The sequence below is a fragment of the Falco peregrinus genome, chromosome Z (genome assembly GCF_023634155.1).
Source record: "Falco peregrinus isolate bFalPer1 chromosome Z, bFalPer1.pri, whole genome shotgun sequence".
NCBI classification, from domain to species: domain Eukaryota; kingdom Metazoa; phylum Chordata; class Aves; order Falconiformes; family Falconidae; genus Falco; species Falco peregrinus.
Window position 1 is genome coordinate 70,994,730 of NC_073739.1, and position 23,968 is coordinate 71,018,697.

Here is a 23,968-nt window from a genome sequence, read left to right on the forward strand (position 1 = left end):
TTTTTCTACCTTCAGGGGAACAAGACACTTAAAACACTGGAAATGAACCCATGCACCCCCAATAGTGTTGAAGTGGTGGAAACACAGTCTGCAGCTCCCAAGATTGGAGACACAGAGATGATGTCCCTGGCAGCAGACGCCACTGTGCCTGAAGATGGCTCTGACTCAGAAGTGGAGAACCATGTGGTTGTGTCCTACTGCCCCCCTATCATTGAAGAGGAGATCTCAAATGCCCCTATGGATGAACCTGTGGGGTCATCTCAGGTGGTTTACATTGACATCCAGTCAATGTATCAGCCTCAAATTAATAAAGAGGAGGAGCCAGAAATAGATTTGGTGACTACAGCAGGCTATAAGCCACAAATGCAGCTGCCTATCAGTGCTCTGAAGATAGAGAGTTGCTCACCTGCAGAGGAAGAATTGGATAAAATTGCAGGTTACAGACCTCAAGCAAACACAAATGTCTGGAACATGGACACTCCAGACTCTCCTGGATCAGTTGAAAGCAACAATGAAAATGCATCTTTTGGGAGCCCGTGCTCCATTAATTCTCGACAGTTTCTGCTTCCCCCAAAAGATGATGAAGACTCTCCCAAACCCAGTAACATAGCATGGTCCTTTACACACTTTTTTCAGAACAAACCAAATGATTAACAGTGAGGCCTAATTGCACCTGAACCTGCCTTCTAAATAAGCTCTTATTCCTAATGTTGTAAAGAAAGGAAGAAGAAAAGTGCAAAAGGCATGAATTATTCTTGGAGACAGTCAGCAGAGGTTCTAGTGAGCTGAATGCTACCACGTTTAAGTTAGCGGAAGTGTTAATGTTCCATTTTAATAGAGGCCAAGAGGCCAAAGTTACAGCAATTCAGTTATTACTCAAGTAAAATAAATTGGATATAAGGGGTGTTGAGTTTAAAGCTCCTGATAATCATAGTCAAAGAACTCTGCCTACCTTCACATAGTGCTCCAAGATTAATATGGTCTCATGCAACTTATAACTTGGGGATTATTGCTTTGCTTTGTTGTAGTTGTACTCAACTGTGCATACCCAAATGATGCAGCCCCAACACGTCTCCTTACTGAAGGTTTCATTTATCACAAACCTCGTCCCAGTGCATGGAAGTGATGTGGTTGGAAACTCTTGACATCTTGTACCTAGTTATAAACTAAGAACAAATGAGAGTACTATTTTTTTTTTCTTCTCCCATACAGAAGGGTATTGTCACTGTTTTAACACTTCTGAAGCAATGACCATTCACATCTGTTGCTTTTTGACTAGACACTAGTTTCTGTACCTACTGTACAATGTTTATTCAATGTTTGACTCAGGGGTACAAACTTGGGGAAAAAAGTGTAACACTGATTTAAACCTCAACAAGAACTGCATAAAGTTTTAAACTTCTTTTTTTTAAAAAAAAAACTTAGGATGCTTTATATTTTTTCTATCCTTTAGTTAAGGAGTTAATCTTTCCTAATATATTGCACTAATGCATTTTGTATTTCATAGCTCCAGCTCTCCTGCTTCAACGTGGTACAGTACTCTGTTCACCCCCAGTGTTCAGCAGTCTTTGCACTATACAGTAATGTAAGCCATGGGGAAATCAGTGTCTCCTAACATTACCTGTCCAAGCAGTTTGTCATGCAAAATTAGATGCAGTCATACTAGCTTCTTGAGAACAAATTGCTCTTTGTATGCTCTTTATTTTATTAGCTTTGCCACCTGTTGCCTGGCTGTTCTTCAGTGTCTACCCAGGACCTTCTCTATAAATCCTACCTGGGAGTACAAGGTGGGATTTCTCAAGTGGCAGGGAGAAACCCAAGGAGGTTTTAGTGCCGCCAATTCTACCTCTCCTTTACCAGACACGTGATGCAAAGGAAGCTGAAATGGTGTACATTTGTGTGCTTAAAGGAGTGTTCAGAACAATCATCTTTGAAAATGCGTGTTTTAGTGTACGCATCTTTAGGCAGCTGTAATTGTAACATTTCACTGTGTAAACTTCAGACTGTGGCACACATGAGTTTCACTAGCTTACAGAAGAAAGTGCTTCCTAACTCACCTGTTCCTTACTGTAAAACACAGTGGTGAGAGGTCAGATGTTAAAGAGCTTGATCAAAAAGGGTCTCCATAAAGTCCTAACTGAATCTTTTCTTAGATTTCAATTTCATTAGCTGCTTTGTGGTTTTTTGAGGAAATAAGATGGTGGAGTGCTTTTCTAAACAAGATCCCAAAAGAGAGAAGGCGGCTGAATTGGCTAAGCTGCTAGTTGTAAAGGTGTGAGAGCAGACCAGGAAGATGGCTACCTTGGCAGACATTTGGTCTCCAAACTACGTGACCTAACCAGCAAAATAAAACCAAGTGTTAGGTTGCAGCCACAGATTGTGCAGTTTCAGATGTTGGTATGTCTCTGCCATCTCCATAGAATGAAAATCCAGGCAGATTTCAAAACTGACAAAAAAGCAAAACACTAAATAGCATCCAGATCGCCATCAGTAACAACTGCCTGTGTGTGTCTCCTGGAACAGTGAACTGTGAAGCCAGTAAAAATAGATCTGTCTGCAGACCTGACAGAGTTCAAGGTGTGGCTGAAAGAACAGAAAGTGCAGACAGAATTCTGCTTTTGAGTTGAATCTTGGAAGTGAAAAGCCAAGACAGGCAGTGCAAAGTGCTGGTGGCCATCTGTCACCAGACGTCACTGCAAGGGAAAGTTTCATACGTAATCTATTAGTGCCTATTATTCAGAACACTAATACATAAAAGGAAGCAGTTCTGCCCTTTGTGCTTGATAGCTGGGAGGTGGTTAACTCCTAACAGTAACAACCCTTTCTCAAGATCTGGCTTTTGGAGCTGATTTCTTTTCACTAGTGCAGTTTTGGCTTAATGTGTTTATCTCCTAAGATGAATTTTGGGTTGTGCTGCCATATGCTTTTAATTGAAAGCAGAAGATGTCACAGACAGAGTGTATGGGTAGTGGTTTGGGATTTTTATGTAGGAGTTTCTCAGTGCAGAGGAGCAATCAGTATTGTATGGTGATCCAAACAAAAAAACCCTGTGTAGCAGAACAGCTGAACATGAACAGTAACTGTGCTTTCATATTGTTGTGTATTGCAAGAAACAAAACCAAACTGAAGTTTGAGAGTGCTAGCAATTTTTAATTTGGCTGACTGGAAGCCAGGGCAGCTGCAGAGAACACACAGAGCTCTCAGCCTAACACCTTTCACAGTGCTCCCACAGTGAATCACTTAAACACGAGCATCACATACTCAGGTTTTCCTTTGTGCTGCTCTGAGTATTCAGTAATGGCAACAGCATTCTAAATTGCTTCATTTCTAAGTGATTAGGTAGAGGGAAGGTCCACAAATAACAGGGTCTGCCTTGATGTTATCAAAGCACTCTCATCTAATTATCCATCGCTCTTTTTTTTTTCATGTTAAACTTTGACTATGTATCTTATTTGACTAGTGTTCTGACTTCCAGAATGTAGGGCAGAAGAGTCATGTTAATAGCTGTGGCTTACCATACACATCATTTTGTATCAGCAGCAGAAGAGTGGGGTGAAGGGGGGAGAGACATAGGCTTGTGCAGCATATGTAGCATCATTTACTGTTGCTTAATGGTTGTGAACCAGTAAGCAGTTTTCATTCCAGCACTTGAAAGCTCAGCTGCTTCACTTCTGTGGTTTCCTTTGAGCCTGTTCAGTGCTGTCAGCAACAACTCCTTTCCAATGCCTATCTTAAATCTTCAGCAGTGAATCCAAATACCAAATGGGTAGTGAGAGGCAGTGTGCTGATTTTGTGATCATGTGAAGACACCCTGAGGTGCGTGGAGCCGTAAGAACAAATGACGAGGACAGTCAGGGAATGAACTTGCTTTCTGAGCCCTAGTGCCATGCTAAACCAGCAAAGCGTCTTTAGGAATGTCTTCGTACCGAATTTACTTTCAAAGCATGGTGCTGTTTAGCCTCTAAGTGCATGGATAACAATTGTAAGACTAAAACTTCAGGCTTCAGAGGGGATCAGACCCCTTGTACTAGTGCTTTCAGGCTTCCTAGCATCTTCAGTGAAACAATTTCTGAAAAATGTCTTAGGATCCTGAAGTACTACATTTCCTAACCATCACTTTCTGGAAGATCTTACTCCTTTATTGAAGATCTATTTTGTTGTAATTCTTCTGCCTTTGTGCTTTTTTTTCTAGAAGAATAGAAGTTTCAGCTTTTTAGAAAAACAAACCAAAAAAACACAACTTCCAGAAGGGATATGACCAGAAGGGATTGTGTCCAAAACACTATTACTCTCAACTCAGTGCTTCAGTCCTCCAGTTGGATCAGTGTTCAGAGATGTAGGGTGTTAATGCCAAGCAATTTCTTTCTGAAGCAAATCATCAGTACTGCTGCTTTTTATTTTTGAGCCATGCCTGTCATATGTGACAATTTGGGGTTTGTAATGGGGTTTTGTACTGTTCACTGTATGCGTGGAACATCAGTCACATTTGATGTAACATCGTGCACTCTCCTATTTGACACATGAATTATTTTTGTTCTGACATGTGTGGGGATCTGTGATCTTGGTTTTTTTCTGTTAACTTTTGGAATGGTAGATCTGCATGTGATATACCTCACAGAACTACTAGTTAATATATCAACAAAAAAGTAAGCTAATATTGCAGGCAGTGAATTACCTCCCCTGCTATGCATTGGCCGCATAGGCAGATTTAGGACCCAGTGAATGACATTTGCTGTGGTAGCTGTCTTTATTATTTGTAGTTGCTGCTTTGTAGTAGATAAACCATTTCCAGAGGGAACCAGTAGCCATGTTGTCTGTCATGGCACAACTGGGAAATGCACCGTGTTTCTTTGTCTTTGGTTTATGTGGGGCACCTGAGCTTTCCTCTGCTGGGAACACAGCAGCAACAAGCTCCCACTGACTTTGAGTTTTAGGCGGCTCTAAAGGGGCACGTTCAAGCTACCTTTTTCTTTTTTTTTTTGATCCATTCAGCTGGGTAGAGCTTAGGGCTGTGGTGGTTCCTGTGGTCTTGTCCTCCAGGAAACTCAGTTGTACATGAGTAGCGGCAAACATGAAGGCAGTTGGATGCATTGGAGGGAGAAGGTGTTTAGACATCACTCTGAAAAGGCAATGAGAAATCGTGTGCTCTATTTTTAGACAAATATTCCTTTGTAAATACAATATTGGTATATCTAACAGTAGATAGAAATATAGTAAAAGAATTTGAAATACATAGGAAAAATGTAACATTTAAAGAATCAGATTGCTCACAAGGCTTCGTGTACCATAAATCTAGGTATGTAAATCCCATGTAAATAGCATCTTTAGTTCTACCACAGACTTTGAAGACTTCCGTGCAGATGACATTAATATTTTTAACACTAAGTCCTAACCTCTTATGCACATATGTACTTTTACATCATTATGTACTTAGGTGCATATTGCAGAGGAAGTTGGCTTGCAATGCCCAAAGCAACTTTTTCGGAGCCCTGTACTTGAATATATGCCTTCTGGGACGCGGTTTTGTTAAGTGGATACAGCTGCCACCTGCGCTTCTGCCGACAGGCTACATGGAGTTTGTGCTGCTGTGCATTAAGCAGTGCCCTGTGTGGCTGATGCTCAGAGATGCTGTTGGCAGTTTGCAAGATTTGTTGTTGGCTTTTTCTTTGCCTTTTCCTTAGCAAGCCTGGAAACCCAGTCCCAAAGCCTAAATGCCAGACATGGATTCAGAAATGTTGGAGTGCTTAAAAACTAATTTCCTCATGCTTAGGCCTGTCTTAAGGTTTTAAATATCTCTGTAGAAGCTGGAAAACAGTTTCTTCTTCAACAATTTTTTTTCCTTTCCTCCCCCATTTATATAACTCTGGATTTTCCCTAGTGTTTCTAAGATAGCCAGTGTTTGTTCCATTTTTGCATGTTATGCAAACAAACCTCATATGGTATTGGCAGGGGTTTCTGTAACTTTACAAGTTGTCCCAGGGTGTGTGACAGTACTACAGTACTTTTTCCCCAGAAATCTGTCTGTTAATTCGTCCTGCTTTTACAACAAAAAAGGTCTCCAGAGACCTTTTGTATTTCAGGGGGCAGGGGCTCAGCATCGCCATGCAGGTGAGCTGGTCTAATGGCAGGGTGTTGCACGCGGGGGTGGCGTTAATCCCTCTCCAGTCTCACCCTGTCCTTGTGCCAGTGCTGCCCAGGTGACTTTGGTGCAGCAAAGCAGGTGACATCCTTACTTTCTAATGTGATACCCAACAGAACCTCTAGCTAGGTTTTTGGACAGTCCCAAGTCTGCACTTCGATTGTTGTTACGTGAAAGCAAGCTCCAGTGGAAGCATATGCACAACTTCCACGAGAAGGTTCAATACTTTTGTAACTCATTTGGTCTCATGTTGTGCGAAATGTAGTAAGTAAAACTTACCCAGGGACAAAGGAAAGAATTAAGTGTTCTCATTTTCATTATTTGCCTAAGAAAAATTCAAGAAAGAAATAGCTCAAGCATGGCAAAGTAAAATAAAAACTGGCAAGGTCTCACACTTTCTAGTGGTAATACAATAGAAGAATCCTTTGTCAATGTTTCTGTGATTCAAGAGTGCTTTAGGATGAACAAAATATTATGCTTCATGGCATGTCAGAAAATTTTGTAAAGCAGGGGATAACAAAAAAAGAAGCTAACTGAATCGACTTGTACCTGAAATGCTACTCGAGGGGAGCGGTAATTTGGACTTCGATCCTGTTGTGGTGCACGAAACAGCGGAGCTGGTGAAGTCATACAGGTCACCTAATAAAAAAAAAAAAAAGTTGTACTATAATGCTGTAAATTTAAAACTATATACTGTGAACAGGTTCAATTTTTTTTAGCTCTTTTTATACCATATTTTTTACAGCGTGAATAATTTGTTTAGAGATGTTTTTATGTTCTGTTTTTATAAAGATTTTAATGGACTTCTGTTTAATACTAGTGGGAAATATTGTTTGCCAATTTGAAATAATTATCTATAGAAATTAATTTTGAGAATAAATCAAGCTGACAATAATAGTCTTCCCAACACACTAAATCTAATCATTTGTTTAACACATTTCTGTTGCTGAATGATACTGAAGTATTCCACCTTCCAAATCCACTATTGAAAAAATATTTCTTTTGCAATTTAAGCAAAATCATCACGAGGCACTTTAATCAAGTTGTAGCATAGCAAGTAAAATGCTGATTCAACAAAGTGTATTGACATGAAGATTTATTAGCTAAGCAGTTAAACATGCATGCTTGAAAAAAGGAAGCGTGGGATCATGTTGGGGAAATAATATTCCAGTGTGGCAGATGACATTTAGGACTAACCTAACACTAAGATACTGACTTTGCATACATTTTAAACCTAGTTTGCTTGGCTGTTGTAAATCCTGTTGTATTGCTTGGGTGTCTAAAAATACGCATGTATTTAACAATTTTACCATAGTATTGCTATGGAATTTAATAAATATATTTTCTTACACTCATATGTTTTCATATTCCTTGCTTGCATGTTTATTTTTAAGTAAGAGTTAAATTCTACTCATCCTCCAGTACAAACAGAGTTATTTTAATTTTGTGCCAGAGTAAATAACCACAGGATCTGGCAAGCACAGCCTTGCCTTTCTGATCAGCAGAGCAGGTGGGGATGCAGATACTCTCTGAGCAGCTTCTCTAAGCACAGCATGCTGTAGCGTGTACATACATGGTTCACTGAAGCCCTCCTGTTCCTCCCATGCGATGTGATTATAGGAAGAAGTCAGGCTGACTTAATCGTGTCCTCCTCAGCTTATGGCTCTGTCACAGCTGAGATTTTGAGATATGATTTCCCTGCGGACTTGGGCTGAGGGCTTGCAGAGATGAGCAGCTGGAGGCTGTTCATGGTGGACAGGTCTGTGTGGTGGGCATCTCTGTTCCAGGGTGAAGGAAATAGTGGCAGGAAGAAGGGGCCCAGGCTGCACACTGTGGATGTAGGACACTTCCTCAGTGCATTTTAGTGGAATGGAGATGATCAGCTTCTATGGTGGCTGTAACATGGGCCTTATGTTTGAGGCCTATTATGTCACAGCACTTACTTCTTGTCCTAGTGACAGCCGAGGAGTTTTGTGGCTCATCTAACCACAGCATCTGAACTAGGGAGTGGCACATGGACTTAGCAGTGTGCTGACAGGCAGGTGCCACATCACAGCATGGCACGTGAAGCCATCATTACATGGTAACACTGTGCTGTCCCCCATCTCTTTGGAGGCAGTCTTGAAAGTCAGAAAGTCAATTCCTTGTCTTGCGATAGCAAATTTGTGCAGGTTATTGGTATGACAGCAACTAGGCAGGATGTGTGAGCCCCGGTGAGCACTGGGTAGGTGTGGGATCAAAGGTACAAAATCCTTTAAACAGGACTGAAGAGTATTGCTCTGGAAAGACCGAAACACATAAAGCTGTAGAAATGAAGAAAGGCTTCAACTGTTCCAAAGGTGAAATCCCACAGCTGTGCTCCCAAGCCCTGCAACTGCTTTCACCATTGCATGAACATGAGGGATGTGTTCAAGACAGGTCTCACTCCATCATCTGGGCCTCAGATCTAAAAGTAGTAAAAAAGTTTGATGGTTTTGTGGTATCTCCTGAAGATGTTGCAAGTTGTTCAGATACAGCTCATTCAAACCTTGGCAAAACCAGACTAATCCTGTTGGGTTTGGTATGTAACGCAGCTCGGGGACAGCTGAGGTTCCCCGTCCATTGGCATAGAGGTACTCATGTATGGCAGCACTAGAGGAACATGGAAGCAAAAGGTTCCTTCACAGGGACGGAGCTGTGTCACATCCACAGTAGCTGCAGACTGGTTAGCCCAGGCTGTGCTCTGCCACTGCAGAGCAAATGTGCAAGAGCAGCTGAGAGCTGTGGCCCTGGGAGGTCTGACCCCTCCATGGACACCACCATCCCCACCCTGGCAGAAGATGCTGAGCTGCGGTGTGCAGTGTGCCTTGCCCACAGGCAGGGTGTACCTGTGGGGTGCATGGGCGTGTGGCCCCATGCCTGTCCTGATTCACCCCTGGGGCAAAGCAGGGGGTTCTAGTCATGAAACCAGCACAGAAATCAGTTCCTAGTAATATCCTGCCATGTCACATTTACAATGCATGACACAGGTGAAATACCCCAAACTGGCTGTGACCTGGAGCTTTTAATTTTGGGAGCAATTATGAGGTACCTGGGAACTACAAATACAGGCACTTCTACAAAGAAATGAAAACCAGTCTGAGTTTCACATAGCATCACAGCCATTCAAAGAGAATAATTTGTGCTACAAAATCAGCAACTGGGTAAAGTCTGGGTAAAGATGGAGTGCATCAACTGCCCCATTTTTCACCGTCAGGACAAGGGTGGGGAGAGGGACTTGAACTGTCTTTGTTTCCTGGCCCTGTTCCAGCACACATCCTTATCTTCTGCTTGACTCTCCCTGTGCTGTCAGCGCTGCCTGCTCCTAACATGCCACTGGCTGTAGCATTAGCCTCCAGCATTCCCCAAATTTGCAGCCGCAAAAAGTTACTCTCAACGTATAAATAAAGGTTAGAGTCCCCGTGTACCAGACAATTGTTAGTTCTTAAAAAAAAATATTTAAAAATCTGTGTTTTGGTAAGCATCAGTTCAAATGAAAACTGCCTAAATACGATCTAAACCAGTGATGCCATTTTTCAATTCTGCTTCGCTGACACCAACCTTAAAAGCTGTAATAAGGAAAAAAAAAATGGAAGCAAGAGAAAATATAAATCACATATTAAATATGGCCCTCCGGTGTCTTCAAAAGACAGGAAAATTGAGTTAAAATCCACCATGTTCACAAAATGCAACCAGAGGCACTGCTGCTATTGCCACTACAAAACATTTAAGGGTCTGCAAAATGAAAAAAAGGGTTGGAAAGCTGCTGGTTTTGAGCCTGAACATGGGGTGTCAGTGCTCAGCAGCTCCTTTTCTTCCATGGTGTCCCCATACATCACAGTAAAGTACAGTGCTGGCAAACACTGTAGGAGCTGTGAGGACAGGACCAGCACCATTGTTTTCCTAGAAAGGAAGGCTGAGGGAAACTTAAGAAAGAAATAGCGGCTGGAGAAGAACAATGTTGTCTTTGTCCTGTGCACAATAAACAAAGAAAAATGCTCTGACAGTGAGCGGATATTTGAAAGGAATAAGGGCAGTCAGTCGCAGCACTGCCAGGCAGTCTCCATTGCAGGGAGTCTGGGAAGAGGGCACTTGCAGGCGAGTCGGGTCCTGTCTGTAGGAGCGGAAAGCCAGGACCTCGCAGAGCTACACGAACTGCATCTGCCAGTGCCAGGCTGTTACTCATGTGTGAGATGCCCAAGCACAGGGAAAGGAACGTTGCCAGATGAGGGGACTGGGAGTGCCCGTGGTGGCTCAAACCAATGGAAAAGTGGAGTGGGAGAGAGGGATGCACTTGCTAAAGCAGGCAGTGCCCCGACTTGGACATCAGAGCAAGGAGTAGCTTTGGAGAAGGGAAAACCAAACAATGCACGCACACACACACACAGAGAAATACAATGTCAATAAAAAAGACTTATCTGGTTGATGGGATGTGGCTGCTGCTCTCCATGAGTAAGCCACAGCTGCATTTTATCTAGTCCTTTACAGTGAGGAGATCTGCCCCTTGAGGAGTGATGCTGCCATGGAGGAAGCTGCATATGCAGAGCTGGAATGATGCATATCCCATCTGGCTGATTCTGCTTTATGAACAGCATGAAATTCACCTTTTTAAAAGCAAAGCCTGGCTGACAAAACAGTAACATTAACAGGCAACTGTGACAGGCTAATGCCTGTTGGTCATGGGCAGCTTTCAAACCCTGGCAGCCCCTTCTCTTCTTGGCCTCTTTGCTTGCTGGGCCAGGCTGGGAGAACTGGGATGGAAAAGAGCTCCTGGCCCCTCACCTTTGACCACCCAGGACACACCAGTGCAGCAAGAATTTGCCTACCATTAGGACCACTGCTAAGCCTCGTTTGGCTTTAGTTCCCCTTGACATCTCCTTTGCTTGCCTTATTTATTTTTTTTTCCTTCCTTATTTTGCTTTAGGATGGCCTGAGTAAACCTAACTTCTGATTCCCAAAAGGCTGATCCCCTGAGAGATGAAGTGGTGAAGAGCGACAAGATGTGCTATACCTTAGGCAGGGCAAGGTGCAGGCAGGGAGCAGCTCTGCCCAACATGCAGTGCCCAGCACAAAGCCTGACTCAGCCCACCCAAAGCTGGTACCAAGGCAGGTGTTGAGCCTTAGAAAGTGGAGGGGAATGTCTTTTGGGATTAATGTCAAATATTACAGAGAAAGCTAAGAACTGCAATTTTATGAGGGGGATTTAACTGCAAAGAGGGACACAAACACCTGGGACTGCTGGTTTCATTGCTGGTTTGCACAGGTACCTGTGAGAAAAAGGACATGGCTTTGTCAAAGGACAAGAGCTCATCCTGTAGTAGCACAGTGTCACACTGAGCATCTGATATGGCCCAAGCAATAAATAACGTGATTAATAAACAGCCTTGGAGACAGTGAGCAGCTTATCCAGCCCAGTTCCTAGGAAAATGACTAAGCACTCTGCCATGCACTGTATACCTTTCTTCTCTCCTTCCCTGGCCCAGCATCAGAGGGTGAGGAGGTGGCTGACCCTCCACATCTGGTCAGATGTTCCTGAGTTTCTGGCCTCTATTTCCTGCTCAGCCCCTTGAGTGAAATCCCATGCCTTTCACCCAGCCTCAAGCTTCAGCAGAGAGACTGAAGACATGGATGTGGGATGCTTCCTTCTTTGGAAGTTTCTCAGACTATCTTTAAAAGGATGCAGAAAGGACCTTCTTTTTTTCTTTTCTTTAGAAGATTCAAGCCCCACAGCATCTTTGCTATTCCCCTTTGCCTGGCTGGCACCACACAGCTGTGCTGCTTGTGCTTAGTCTACACTGCAGCAGGGTGATGCCAACAGCTCCAAATTCCTGTGCGGTGACACACACAGTTGGAAACGGGCATCTGGGAAGCTGCCATTTGTTGCTCTTTTTTTCCACAACAATGAAGGTATTTCCTACCCGCTCTCCCCCTACCCTGCATTTCAAAAAGCAGCTTTTGTTCTGGAGAAGTGTTGCCTTCTACCAAAATGCCTGTTATTCTGCAGTAAATTATCTTAAAATAGAGACCTCTCCTGCCAGATGTTTGTCTTGGAATCACTCTCCAAACCCTGTGACAGAAATGAAAGGATGGGAAAGGCAAGGCACATGTAACATAGCGGAGGATGATGCCATTTCTGGACCAGTGTTGTCCCCCATCACCAGCAGCACAGCACCCCCAGGACCAGGGGTACAGCCTGTCAGATCTCTGCACCAGGTCAGGACAGTTCACTACCATCTTGGAAACCCCTGAAGCTCATTAAACATGAGTCTTCCCTCTCCAGCAGCCACCACCACAGGGCTGCTGCAGTGAGCAGCCAGCAAGACCTTCAGTCTCCAGAGGTTTCAGTTCTTACTCCTTTTCAAACTCAGCGCAATTCCTCTCCACATCCCATGGCATCAAATTCTACTTGTTTTCATTCTAAAGCCACATCTTGATGATACATACTTTTATCTTGGGTTTGGTTTTTTTTTGTTTCCCCAGTTGTGCACAGGTTTCTCTCTCCCCATGGGGCTCCCCAAGCCAAATGAAAGTTTTGCTTCTCCTGGGAGGACAGCACTGAGTGTCTCCAGCTTCACTGCAAGCTGTCCATGTCTTCTATGGACAGTTTTTCTGAAGTGTGATTAGAACAGGGGGCAGAGCACAGGTGCACACTACATGCTGGCACCACCATGTATTTTTCTTTCTATTTCTAGCAAGTGTCTGTAGCTGGTTTTAACCACTGCTGCTATATCCACAAGGTGCACAAGATCTTTCACCTAAGTGACCAGGGTGTCCCTTTCAGCATGCACAAGAGGAGCTGGGGTCTCCTTGGCAGTTGCATGTGCCATTACCTTATGTTTTTCCACTCGAGCTTGCAGCTGCTCACAGTCAGCTGTAGGTGGGACAAGTCTTGGGAACATGTTTTAGCTCCCAAGGAGCCCAGAGTACTCTGGGCATAGTAAACATGCAGCAGAAACCTCCATCTCCATTGCTTTTGCCACATCAGGTTCTTTTAACTCACAGAATCACAGAATCATGGAATGGTTGGGGTTGGAAGGAACCTCTGGAGATCATCTCGTCCACTTCCTGCTAAAGCAGGTTCACCTACAGTAAGTTGCACAGAAACATGTCTGGGCGGGTTTTGCATGTCTCCGGAGAAGGAGACCCCACAGCCTCTCAGGGCAGCCTGTTCCAGGGCTCTGGCACCCTCAAGGTAAAGAAGTTCCTCCTCAGATTCAGATGGAACTTTTTGTGCTGCAGTTTGTGCTGTTGCCCCTTGTCCTGCTGCTGGGCACCACTGAAAAGAGCCTGGTCCCCTCCTCTTGACACTCACCCTTAGGATACTTGCATGCATTGATCAGATCCCCTCTCAGTCCTCTCCAGGCTAACAGGCCCAGCTCTCCCAGCCTTTCCTCAGAAGGGAGATGCTCCAGTCCTCTAATCGTCTTCATAGCCCTCCACTGGACCCTCTCCAGTAGTTTCCTGTCTCTCTTGAACTGGGGAGCCCAGACCTGGACACAACACTCCAGATGCGGCCTCACCAGGGCAGAGCAGAGGGGCAGGATCACCTCCCTCCACATGCTGTCCACACTCCTCCTAATGCCCCCCAGGATCCCGCTGGCCTTCTTGGCCACCAGGGCACACTGCTGGCCCATGGGCAACTTGCTGCCCACCAGCAGTCCCAGGTCCCTCCCTGCAGAGCTGCCCCCCAGCAGGTCAGCCCCAGCCTGTGCTGGTGCGTGGGGTTGTTCCTCACCAGGGGCAGGACCCCACTCTTGCACCATTGAACTTCATGAGGTTCCTCTCCACCCAACTCTCCAGCCTGCCCAGGTCTCGCTGAACGGCAGCGCAGCCTTCAGGTGTGTCAGTCGCTCCTCCCAGTTCTGCATCATCTTGTTCAGCAAACTTGCTGAGGGTGTGCTCAGTCCTTCACCCAGGTGATTCATGAATGAGTTGAACAGGACTGGACCAGCACTGACCCCTGGGGAACACCGTGAGCTACAGGCCTCCAGCTGGACTGTGCTGCTGATCACAACCCTCTGAGCTCTGCCTTTCAGCCAGTTCTCACGCCCTGTCACCATCCACTCATCCAACCCACACTGCCTGAGCTTATCTGTGAGGATGTTATGGGAGACAGTGTCAAGAGCCTTGCTGAGGTCAAGGTAGACAACATCCACCACTCTCCCCTCATCTAATGAGCCACTCATTCCTTCACAGAAGGCTACTGGGTTGGTCAGGCATGATTTCCCCTTGATGAATCCTTGTTGACTACTCCTGGTAACCTTCTTTTCCTCCACATGCTTACAGACGACCTCTAGGATGAGCTGTTCCATCACCTTTCCAGGGATGGAGGGCAGGATGACCCGAGGCCTGTAGTTTCCTGGCTCCACCTTCTTGTCCTTTTTGGAGACTGGAGTGACACTGGCTTTCCTGCACCTCTCCTGTTCTCCATGGACGTTTCAAAGGAGACAGGGAGTGGCTTGGCAATAACAATTGCCAGCTCCCTCAGCACTTGGGGGTGCATCCCATAAAGGCCTATGGATTTGTGGGTGTCAGGTTTGCCTAAATGACCTCTAACCTGATGCTCCTCAACGAAGGGAAAGCTCTCCTTTCTCCAGACTTTCTTGCCTCCAGGGTCTGGGATTCCTGAGGGCTGGCCTTGGCAGTAAAGACTGAAGCAAAGAAGGCATTCAGTAATGTTGCCTTCTCCATGTGCTTTGTCACCAGGGCACCCACCTCATTCAGCAGGGGGCACACATTTTCCCTAGTCATCCTTTTCCTACTGATACACTAGAAAAAGCCAGTCTTGTTGTCCTTGACATTCCTCACCAGATTTAATTTCAAATGAACCTTAGCCTTCCTCACTGCATCCCTGCATATTCTGACAGCATTCCTATATCCCTCCCAAGTGACCTGTCCATTTTTCCACGTTTTGTAAACTTCTTTCTTCTGTTTGAGGTTTGCAAGAAGCTCCTTGCTCATCCATGCAGGTCTCCTGCCCCCTTTGTTTGATTTCTTACTCATAGGGATGCACTTACCTTGAGCTTGGAGAACATGATGCTTGAATTATTAGCCAGCTGTCTTGGACCCCCTTACCTTCCAAAGCCCTAGCCCATGGGATTCCTCCAAGCAGGTCCTTGAAGAGGACAAAAGTTAGGTCTCCTGAAGTCCAGGGTTGCAATCCTACTTACTGCCCTTCTTCCATGCAGGATCCTGAATTCCACCATCTCATGGTCACAGGCATTCAGATGACCCTGCACCACTGGGGAGGTTTGTGCTTCTCCCACTGCCAGCACGGGGCAAGCCATGGGGCATCCTGCTGCATGGCAGGTTTGTCTTCTCCCCCCATGATGGCTCACTGATCCACTTCGAATGAAGAGTTAAGAAAAATCTCCAAACTATGACATTCTGGACTATTTCCTTAGTGTCTTGACAACACTCTTTGCCTGCTTAAATTACAGTTTGGCAATCAAGGTTGCATAAGTGTTGGTCCAGTGCCTAGAAAACATATTATTTTAAGATGACTGTGACCCACAAAGGTCTCTTGCACATCTCTTTTCTTGTTTTTCAGAAAAAAAAAAAAAAAAGTGATTTATAATACCAGAGTAGCAAGCATTTTATAGTTTTTTCCTTATCTTTTAATCTGTTTAAGCCAGGAAAGCTTCATAATGTACAATTTTAAACTGTCAAAATTTACAAAACAAAAAGATTTAAAATGAGTCGTAACTCACAAATATCCCCACCAAAACTGTAAAATACAGACATTAAGCCTCCTATGTAACAAGTTTAAACCACAGTTTACTACAGGTTTTAGGAAAGTGTGCAAAGAGCTAGTTGTGTAGTACACCTAAATGTTAAAAGTTATACCACATAAGCACGTCTGCTGCTGCTATAAAAAATATACAAGTATAAAATTACTTCTACAAAATTGGTTCACTGATTTTGTTGCTTGTAATAAAAAAGTAGACTTTAAGAACTTTCCTCCTCAACAAACAAAAATATCTTGAAACCAGTCACTGTAGCTGTTATTTACACAGGATGAAATACAATTCAGCTAAATCAGAGAGTGGTAAGGAGAATCGCTTGTTCTGGGACGTGTATCTGAATGCATAGATACACTGCCTGATGGTGTACTTGTTGAACAGCACAGTCATTGTACTACTGCAGGGTGGGATGAATGCATGTGTTTCAAGGCTTCTTTCTCTGATACTACAAAAGATAACCTAAGGATCACAACACACTCATTGAGCTATTTGTAACATCACACATTTCTTTGCTGTTGCACCGATGCACAACCTTCAGTGTTTGCTAAACACTTAACAACTTAACAGGTAGAGGGGATAGTTCATACACAAAATATTTGGTTTGGTTTGTTCAGAAAAGGAGAAGAAAGGAGACGGGAAAATGTTTTGGGTTTTTGTTTGGGGTTTTTTTTGGGGGGGGGGACGTGGTGGGGGGCGTGGGTCCCTTTGGCTCTGTCACCTTCCCAGATGGTGAATGTGGGCTGGCTGTAAAGGGCTCTGGCAGCCAGCTCACGTTCAGCCACACACACAAGCACACGATAGGTCCTCAGCACCAGGATTCCTCTCTTGTCACTTGGTCCCACATGTGTTGATGTTCTTCCCATCAGTGGCATCCTCCACCAGCGAGATGTGGTAATCAGTTGAAAGCGTGAGGTGGGAGATGCAGCCCACCAGGCCCCGCATGTACTGCCTGTTCGTGTGCAGGGCTATTTCCTTCATGCCACCTGGGGGAAAGGTAGTGATGAGAAACTCTTCACCGACATAGGTGTCTGCTCCTGCTTAGCAGATGCACGCCAAGCAATGCCATTAGCCTTCCTAGCAGACCTCAGAAGTTAATTTTCATTTACAGGTTGCTATGTGGGTTTTTTTAAGTACAGTTTTAAGCACTTGAAAGTACAGAAGAGATAAGCAGGAGCTAATAAACTAGGATGCTAATTATTTATTGCAGAAATTGTGGCATCAGTTGGGAGCTGAATAAGCTTGTGCCCAGATTCCCAATGAGGTGCAGGCTTTGCAGCTGTCACTCACCGACTCTCTATATATCTGCTGGAGGTACTGCACCCTATGGCGCTGGTCCCTTCTCATACCAGTCATACCAGTCCACCCGCTACAACCCAGAGAGGCCTCTCTACAAAAAACAGGCTGTGGGGGACCAGGGGCTGCTGCGTGAAGCCTTCACTTTGAGACGGATGAAGTGGGGATGCTCTGCCTTGCAGCCAACCAAACACAACAAACACAAAAATGCATCTGTGTCCTGGTGTGAACAGCAAACACTTACCTACATAGAGATCCCCATTGATATTTAACTGCCTCATCTTCCCAGGGGATTTACCAGTCCTGGCACCGTAATCATCCACGGTTACTTTGCCAGATTGTCCATCCCTGAAATGAACAACAAACTCTAATACATCCAGCCAAAAGCCAGGTGGAAGGAGGAGCAGCAGCATCCCCCTCTTGCCAGGTGACCTGGGCGACTAAGTGCTCATCAGGGCACTTCATGGTGAAGGCTTGGGACTGACGCTGGGGAGCCCCATGGACAGCAGTGTGCTACAGCAATCTAGACCCATTGGGGTGTTTCTTCTCCCCAGAGACTCAGATGTCAGAGAACTACAAAGGCTGTGGGACACATTTACAGGGCAGAAAAAACTGGGAAAGAAGTAAATTGCACAGCTGGGGGAGAAGTGAACATGGACAGAGTCGGACATGTCAAAAATAAGAAGTAATATAAAAAGCAAACAGCAAAAGCTTCAACATTAGGGAAGGAATAGGCAAACTAAATATGAACAGTTTTGTTTCTCACTAAAGCTTTTACGCTGCTTCCATTTTATATACGGTCAATAACCATGCTGACAGAAGAGCCATTTGATGGGTTCCTATTCTCACTGAATTTGGTAACAAGTTGTGCTAATGTCAGCCTGCAATTTCCAGGGAACCAACATCTCATGGAGAGATGTGTGCTTTCTATGCTGGGCACTCTTGCCTCCCATGAGGTAATGAGTTATAAATATGAGCTATATATACACTGCAAAATGTCTGCACCTCCTCCAAATCGAGAAAGTAGCCATACACTGTCCGTGCTCCAGTGCTTGTGCCAGCCAGCAAAAATGCTCACTAGGGAATTTAAAAATGCAGACACTAAAAAAAATACTCTTAACCCAAATGGTATGGGTTTAATAGAATGTCTGTCACAGCCCCAGAATAGCCCTGTGTGACTTTGGCAGCCTGCCTTGAGCTGCACTGAGTTGGCACTGTAACCTCTAACACAATAATCTTGTGTACATTGTCCTGGAACAGCCAAGTTGCTAACAGTTTAACTCCTAAGTGATGTGAGAGCGTGAAGCCACAGTGATTCACACCTGACCAGCATCCAGACACACCAGCTAGCACCTTTAACAGCAGGGCAGCTCCAAAATGCCTTCCAGATGAAGCATGGCCACTTACCGAACAGCCTTGACTCTGTGCCACCGGCCATCGCTGAAAGAGCCATTCACTGTGATGGATGCAATGCCGCTGCCCAAATTGTAGCTACAATTAAAAAAAAAAAATTAAAATGTCACTACCTCCCTTGCAAAGGCTGGCTGGCTGCCAAATGGCTCAGACATCCATACTCTGTGCCCTAACTGCTCAGCTCCCAGAGCTCCCCTTACAGCTCCAGCTCTGGGGGGACCAGTGGAATCCTTTGGAAGCCCAGCAGCAACACACTTACTTTGCAAAGTCAGGGTCATGGGGCAATAGGAAAAAACCCCTCCTGCCTACATCAGAGTAGGTACCACCACCACCACCATCCCATGGGAGCAAGTAGGGTGCCTCTGCATGGAAGTTTCTCCCCAAAACAGGAGGTTATGAAGGTCAGTGACCTACAGGCCTTTGGCCAAATGGGAGACAGCAGCAGGAGGCTGCAAACAGGGTTAATAAATAAATAATTACAAGACCAAATAAGCACATGACCTATAACAGATCTATAAATCATCTGAATTACAGGGAAGGTTGAGACCTGTAATGTTAGAAAGGATGAAGCCTAATAAATAAAAACAGAGATAATCATAGAGTTCCCTGCTTCAGTTGTAGAGGATTATTACTTTGTGTTTGCTGCTACTAAAATTACTCAGCAGACATAACATTCCCATCACGTTTACACTCCAGGCATCTTAATTTTTGGGTCCCAGCAATGTGGGCCAACCTTCCTGAAGGGGAAGTAGATGCTACAACACAGTGAGCTTCTGGGTGCTCAACTGCCTACATAAGCAGGATGAATTAGCCTGAGCCAGCCTGCTGTCAGCCTTCAGCCTGCACCACGCTAGAGAGATTAAAGCAAATGCCATCATCTATTACAAAAAAGCTGAACCTGGAATGAAGTTGATGGCCAGGATAAGGTACTTGAGAACAGCACATGAAGTCGTGAGCTGCCCAGAGCAAAATTTTTATCCTAAATATGACTCTTCCCCAGAGGTTCAGTGAGTCTCAAACAAGCACCTCCTTTTACCCAGGATGAAGATACCTGTCTAGAATCATGGAATCACTTAGGTTGGAAAAGACCTTTGAGATCATCAAGTCCAACCACTAATCCAGCACTGACAAGTTCATCACTAAAACATGTCACTAAGTAACATATCTACACGCATTTTAAATACCTCTGGGGATGCCAGTTCCACCACCTCCCTGGGCAGTCTGTCCCAATGCTTTAACAACCTTTCAGTGAAGAACTTTTTCCTAACATCCTAATATACAATCTAAACCTCCTCTGGCGCAGCTTCAGGTCGTCTCCTCTTGCCCTGTCACTTCTTACCTGGGAGAAGAGACCGACCCCCCTGCCTACACCCTCCTGTCAGGCAGCTGCAGGGAGCCACAAGGTGCCCCGAGCCGCCTCCTCTCCAGGCTGACCCCCCCCAGTTCCCCCAGCCGCTCCCCACCAGCCTTGTGCCCCAGCCCTGGCACCAGCCCCCTGCCCGTCTCTGGACACGCTGCAGCCCCTCTGCGTCCCCCTGGCAGTGAGGGGCCCAACCTGAACACAGGAGTCGAGGGGCGGCCTCGCCAGTGCCCAGTGCAGGGGGACAGCACTGCCCTGGCCCTGCTGGCCACGCTGTTCCCGGCACCAGCCAGGGTGCTGCTGGCCTCCTTGGCCACCTGGGCACACGGGGGGCTCATGCCCAGCCGGCTGCCGACCAGCCCCCCCAGGCCCTTTCCCCCCAGGCAGTTCCCAGCCCCCTGCCCCCAGCCCGCAGCGCTGCGGGGGCTGGTGTGACCCACGGGCAGGGCCCGGCACTGAGCCTGGTTGACCCTCACACAACTGGCCTGGGCCCATCGCTCCAGCCTGCCCAGACCCCCTGCAGAGCCTCCTGCCCTCCCGCAGATCAACGCTCCCCCCAGCTGGGGGTCACCTGTGAACTCACTGAGGGGACACTCCATCCCCTCGTACAGGCTGTCGATAAAGCTATTAAACAGAACCGGCCCCAGCACGGAGCCCTGCGGAACACCACTGGTGACCAGTTGCCAGCTGGATGTAACTCCATCCCCCACCACGCTCGGGGCTCGGCCAGCTCTTAACCCAGCACAGAGCACACCCACCCAAGCCACGAGCGGCCAGTGTCTCCAGGAGAATGCTGTGGGAGATGGTGTCAAAGGCTTTACTAAGGTTCATGTAGAAAACACCCATAGCCCTTCCCTCATCCACTAGGCAGGTCATCTTCTTGTAGAAGGAGATCAGGTTCATCAAGGAGGACCTTCCTTTCCTAACCCCATGATGGCTGGGCCTGATCCTCCAGTTGTCCTGCCATGTGATGGCAGCCAGGATGATCTGCTCCATAACCTTCCCTGGCACCGAGGTCAGGCTGGCAGGCCTGTAGCTGCCTGGATCCTCCTTCCTGCCCTTCTTGTACCTACAAGACTGGTGTCACGTTGGCTGACCTCCAGTCTTCTGAGACCTCCTCACTTAGCCAGCACTGTTGATATATGATGGAGAGTGGCTTGGCCCCACCAGCTCCCTCAGTGCCCTCGGGTGGATCCCATCCAGCCCCACAGACTGGTGCGTGTCTCAGTGGAGCAGCAGGTCACTGACCGTTTCCTCCTGGACTGTGGGGACTCCATTCTGCTCCTCCTCACCCTGTCTTCCAGCTCAGGGGCTCAGTACCCAGAGGGAAGCTGGGCTTGCTGTGAAAGACTGAGGCAAAAAAGCATTAAGCACCTCAGCCTTTTCCTCATCCTTTGTGGCAGCGTTCCCCCCCGCATCCCATGAAGGATGCAGATTATCCTTGGCCCTCCTTCTGTTTCTAACATGATAGTAAAAGCTTTTTTTGTCATCTTTTTCAGCAACTGCAAGTCTGAGTTCTAGCTGGGCTTTCTCCTCTCCACCTTCCCCCTGCATAACCTCACGACACCGCTATAGCCCTCCAGGGTTGCCTGCCCCTTCTTCCAAAGATGGAAAACTCTGCTTTTTCCCCCTGAGTTCCAGCCAAAGCTCTCTGCTCAGCCAGGCTGGTCTTCCCTGCCAGCTCGTCTTTTGGCACGGGGGGTACAGGCTTCTCCTGAGTCTTTAAGGTCAAGAGCTACAGAAAGGTTTGGATGCTCAGGATTGTATCTAATTGTTAGACCTCTTCCTACAAATATGAGATCCATATCCCTAATGAATGGGGATCCCCTACAACAGTGATATAAGCTTCTACAGAAGCAGGGAACAACAGAAAGGATTTACAGCAGCATTTACACTGTACAGGGAATCTAATAGGAAAATGGGAGAGAAAAAGTATGTTTCAAATTTCAAACTGGACCAGAACACAGATATCTAATTTTGGGCTGCACGAAAATACTTCTGACCAATTCGCAGCCCTGACACTCTTCTGATGTCACCTCTCAAAAGGTGGGAAAGTCGCATGAGTATCACTCTTCCAGAAAAAAGATTTTTTTTTTTTCCTGCATTTGCCCTTTCCCCATCTTGTTCAGTGCTCCCTTTCAGTATGCTAGTAGTTTTCATTTGGGATCGCAGTTTTTCACCTTCTAAATGCATGTGGAAGGTGCAGCTATTTCAATAAAACTCAGCTGTTTTGATCTAAAACCGTGGTGTATCTTCATCTCTGGGGGATAGCAACAACCCTAATAAATATGCACTGTGCCTAGAAAATAGACAGAATAGATCAGCCACTTAGTACCATGCATCTTGGATAAGACAGGGCCTCCCAAAGTTATCTAAGAAATGCACCATTTCTGCAGAGTCAATTCCTTGTTTATAAAACAGTGAGGCATCTAAGAGGTTTTGCAAAACCAACCGCAGAAAATCACATGGAAAAGAAGCTTAAAATAAATTAATTTTAATAGAAAAGTGCAATTTGTCTATGCATCCATGGTAGCAAACAACAACCAGGTAAGTCAAGTAAAAGATAGCTTCAAATTAGCTTAAATGATGAACAAAATCTTTGTCATTTAATCAACAGTGTCTCACAACAATCCATAATAATGATGACATTTGTAGTTGACGGTTTCTTGCCTTATACAGCCTAAAAGGGGATCATGAAGAAAACAGGGCTTTCAAAATGCAGGAGTCCCAGAAAAGCACCATGCAAAAAGCTGCACAGTCTAAGTGTCTGAAAGGGTGAAAGCGATTCTGGAGACAGAACATGAGTTCAGCCCAACATCTCCCAACACTCCCACTTTCAGCTTTTTGAGAGTAATAATTGTTTCTTAAATAAGCAGTTCTGTGGTTGGTGGCAGTAACAAAGCCTGGCGACACCTGGGTTTGTGTCACAGGGTGGGATATTTGGGGGTTTGGCAAGGTGTGACCCTTGCTGCCATGTGCACTCTGCAGCAAAGAGTGAGCCTGCAGCGAGCACAGGCATCAGCAGGGCTTTTCCTTGACCCCTGCTCTCTTTGCACACCCAACACCTGCTTTCCTTAACTGAGATGGCAAGTGCTTCAAGAGGCATTGGGGGAGTTTCTGACAGTACTCATACCCTCATAAAGTGACTTTTAGAAAATCACATTAAAAGTGGATGTTTTAAAAATTGGGAGGGAGGGAAGAAGGGAGCAGGAATGATGCAAACTTGCTCCACATCACCTCTTCAACTCACATCCTGTCCCAGACAAATGGGACCCATCGCTGAACAAAACCTTACGATGTAACTGTCTCACACTACACCAAAAGGACAAGCGCACTGGATGCATTGTGGCAATTTCTCCGACCCCTGAGTGTACCGCATGCAATGCAAATAAGGCAGAGAGAGTTTACCTGAATATTAATGCTCCTTCTTGCAGGCCCAGAGAAATAAAGTCACTGTTAGGTCGCATGGGACCATCTCCCCTCCACATCAAAAGACCTTCCTTCATTGTGGTTTTAAACCTCATGAACACATTTGTTCTTGATCCTGATACCCTGTTTAATGTAGAAGGAAATAATAGTAAAATATTGAGCTGGGACAGTCTTCAAAAACATGTAACGGATGATGCTGTATTTCTTCTCTGCTGGTCTTGCAGGCTACTGTCTTGCAACTCGCCTACATGCCGATTTGTGAGACTCTGGTTCACATCTCCATTCCCAGCATTTCAGAGTGGGGGAATTTAACTTGTCACTGCAGAATCCCAAACACTTGGTTACTCCACAAAAATAAATGTTTTCTCGCCAAGCTCTGTGTGAAATTGAGTTTAACAACACATTTTGAAAATGTCCAGGAGATCTGGTGCCCTCAGAAGGCAGTGGAAGAAGTATAAGAAGGGCAAATCAGAAAGTCCTGGTAGGTGAGTGGTACTGAGCTGCAGGTGAGGACATCTGTGAAGCCTCCTCTAGCTAGTGGCTGAAATACAGGCAGATGGAGGAATTCGTTAA

General features: G+C 45.7%; 2 protein-coding genes across 11 annotated transcripts in view; one reads left to right on the plus strand and one right to left on the minus strand.

Annotated features, from left to right (window-relative positions):
- Window positions 1-7,494, plus strand: part of LIFR (LIF receptor subunit alpha) — a 54,551-nt gene extending 47,057 nt beyond the window's left edge. For all 9 annotated transcript variants that reach the window (XM_055790715.1, XM_055790718.1, XM_055790719.1 and 6 more), the window contains one exon: window positions 16-7,494. In XM_055790715.1, coding sequence (XP_055646690.1) covers window positions 16-654 — 639 coding nt within the window. In that variant the 3' untranslated portion in view covers window positions 655-7,494. The remainder of the gene's footprint in view (window positions 1-15) is intronic.
- Window positions 7,495-16,561: 9,067 nt separating this feature from the next.
- EGFLAM (EGF like, fibronectin type III and laminin G domains) overlaps window positions 16,562-23,968 on the minus strand; it is a 77,698-nt gene continuing 70,291 nt past the window's right edge. For both annotated transcript variants that reach the window (XM_055791247.1, XM_055791248.1), the window contains 4 exons: window positions 23,375-23,518; window positions 18,601-18,684; window positions 17,438-17,541; window positions 16,562-16,883 (listed from right to left, as the gene is read on the minus strand). In XM_055791247.1, coding sequence (XP_055647222.1) covers window positions 16,729-16,883; window positions 17,438-17,541; window positions 18,601-18,684; window positions 23,375-23,518 — 487 coding nt within the window. In that variant the 3' untranslated portion in view covers window positions 16,562-16,728. The remainder of the gene's footprint in view (window positions 16,884-17,437; window positions 17,542-18,600; window positions 18,685-23,374; window positions 23,519-23,968) is intronic.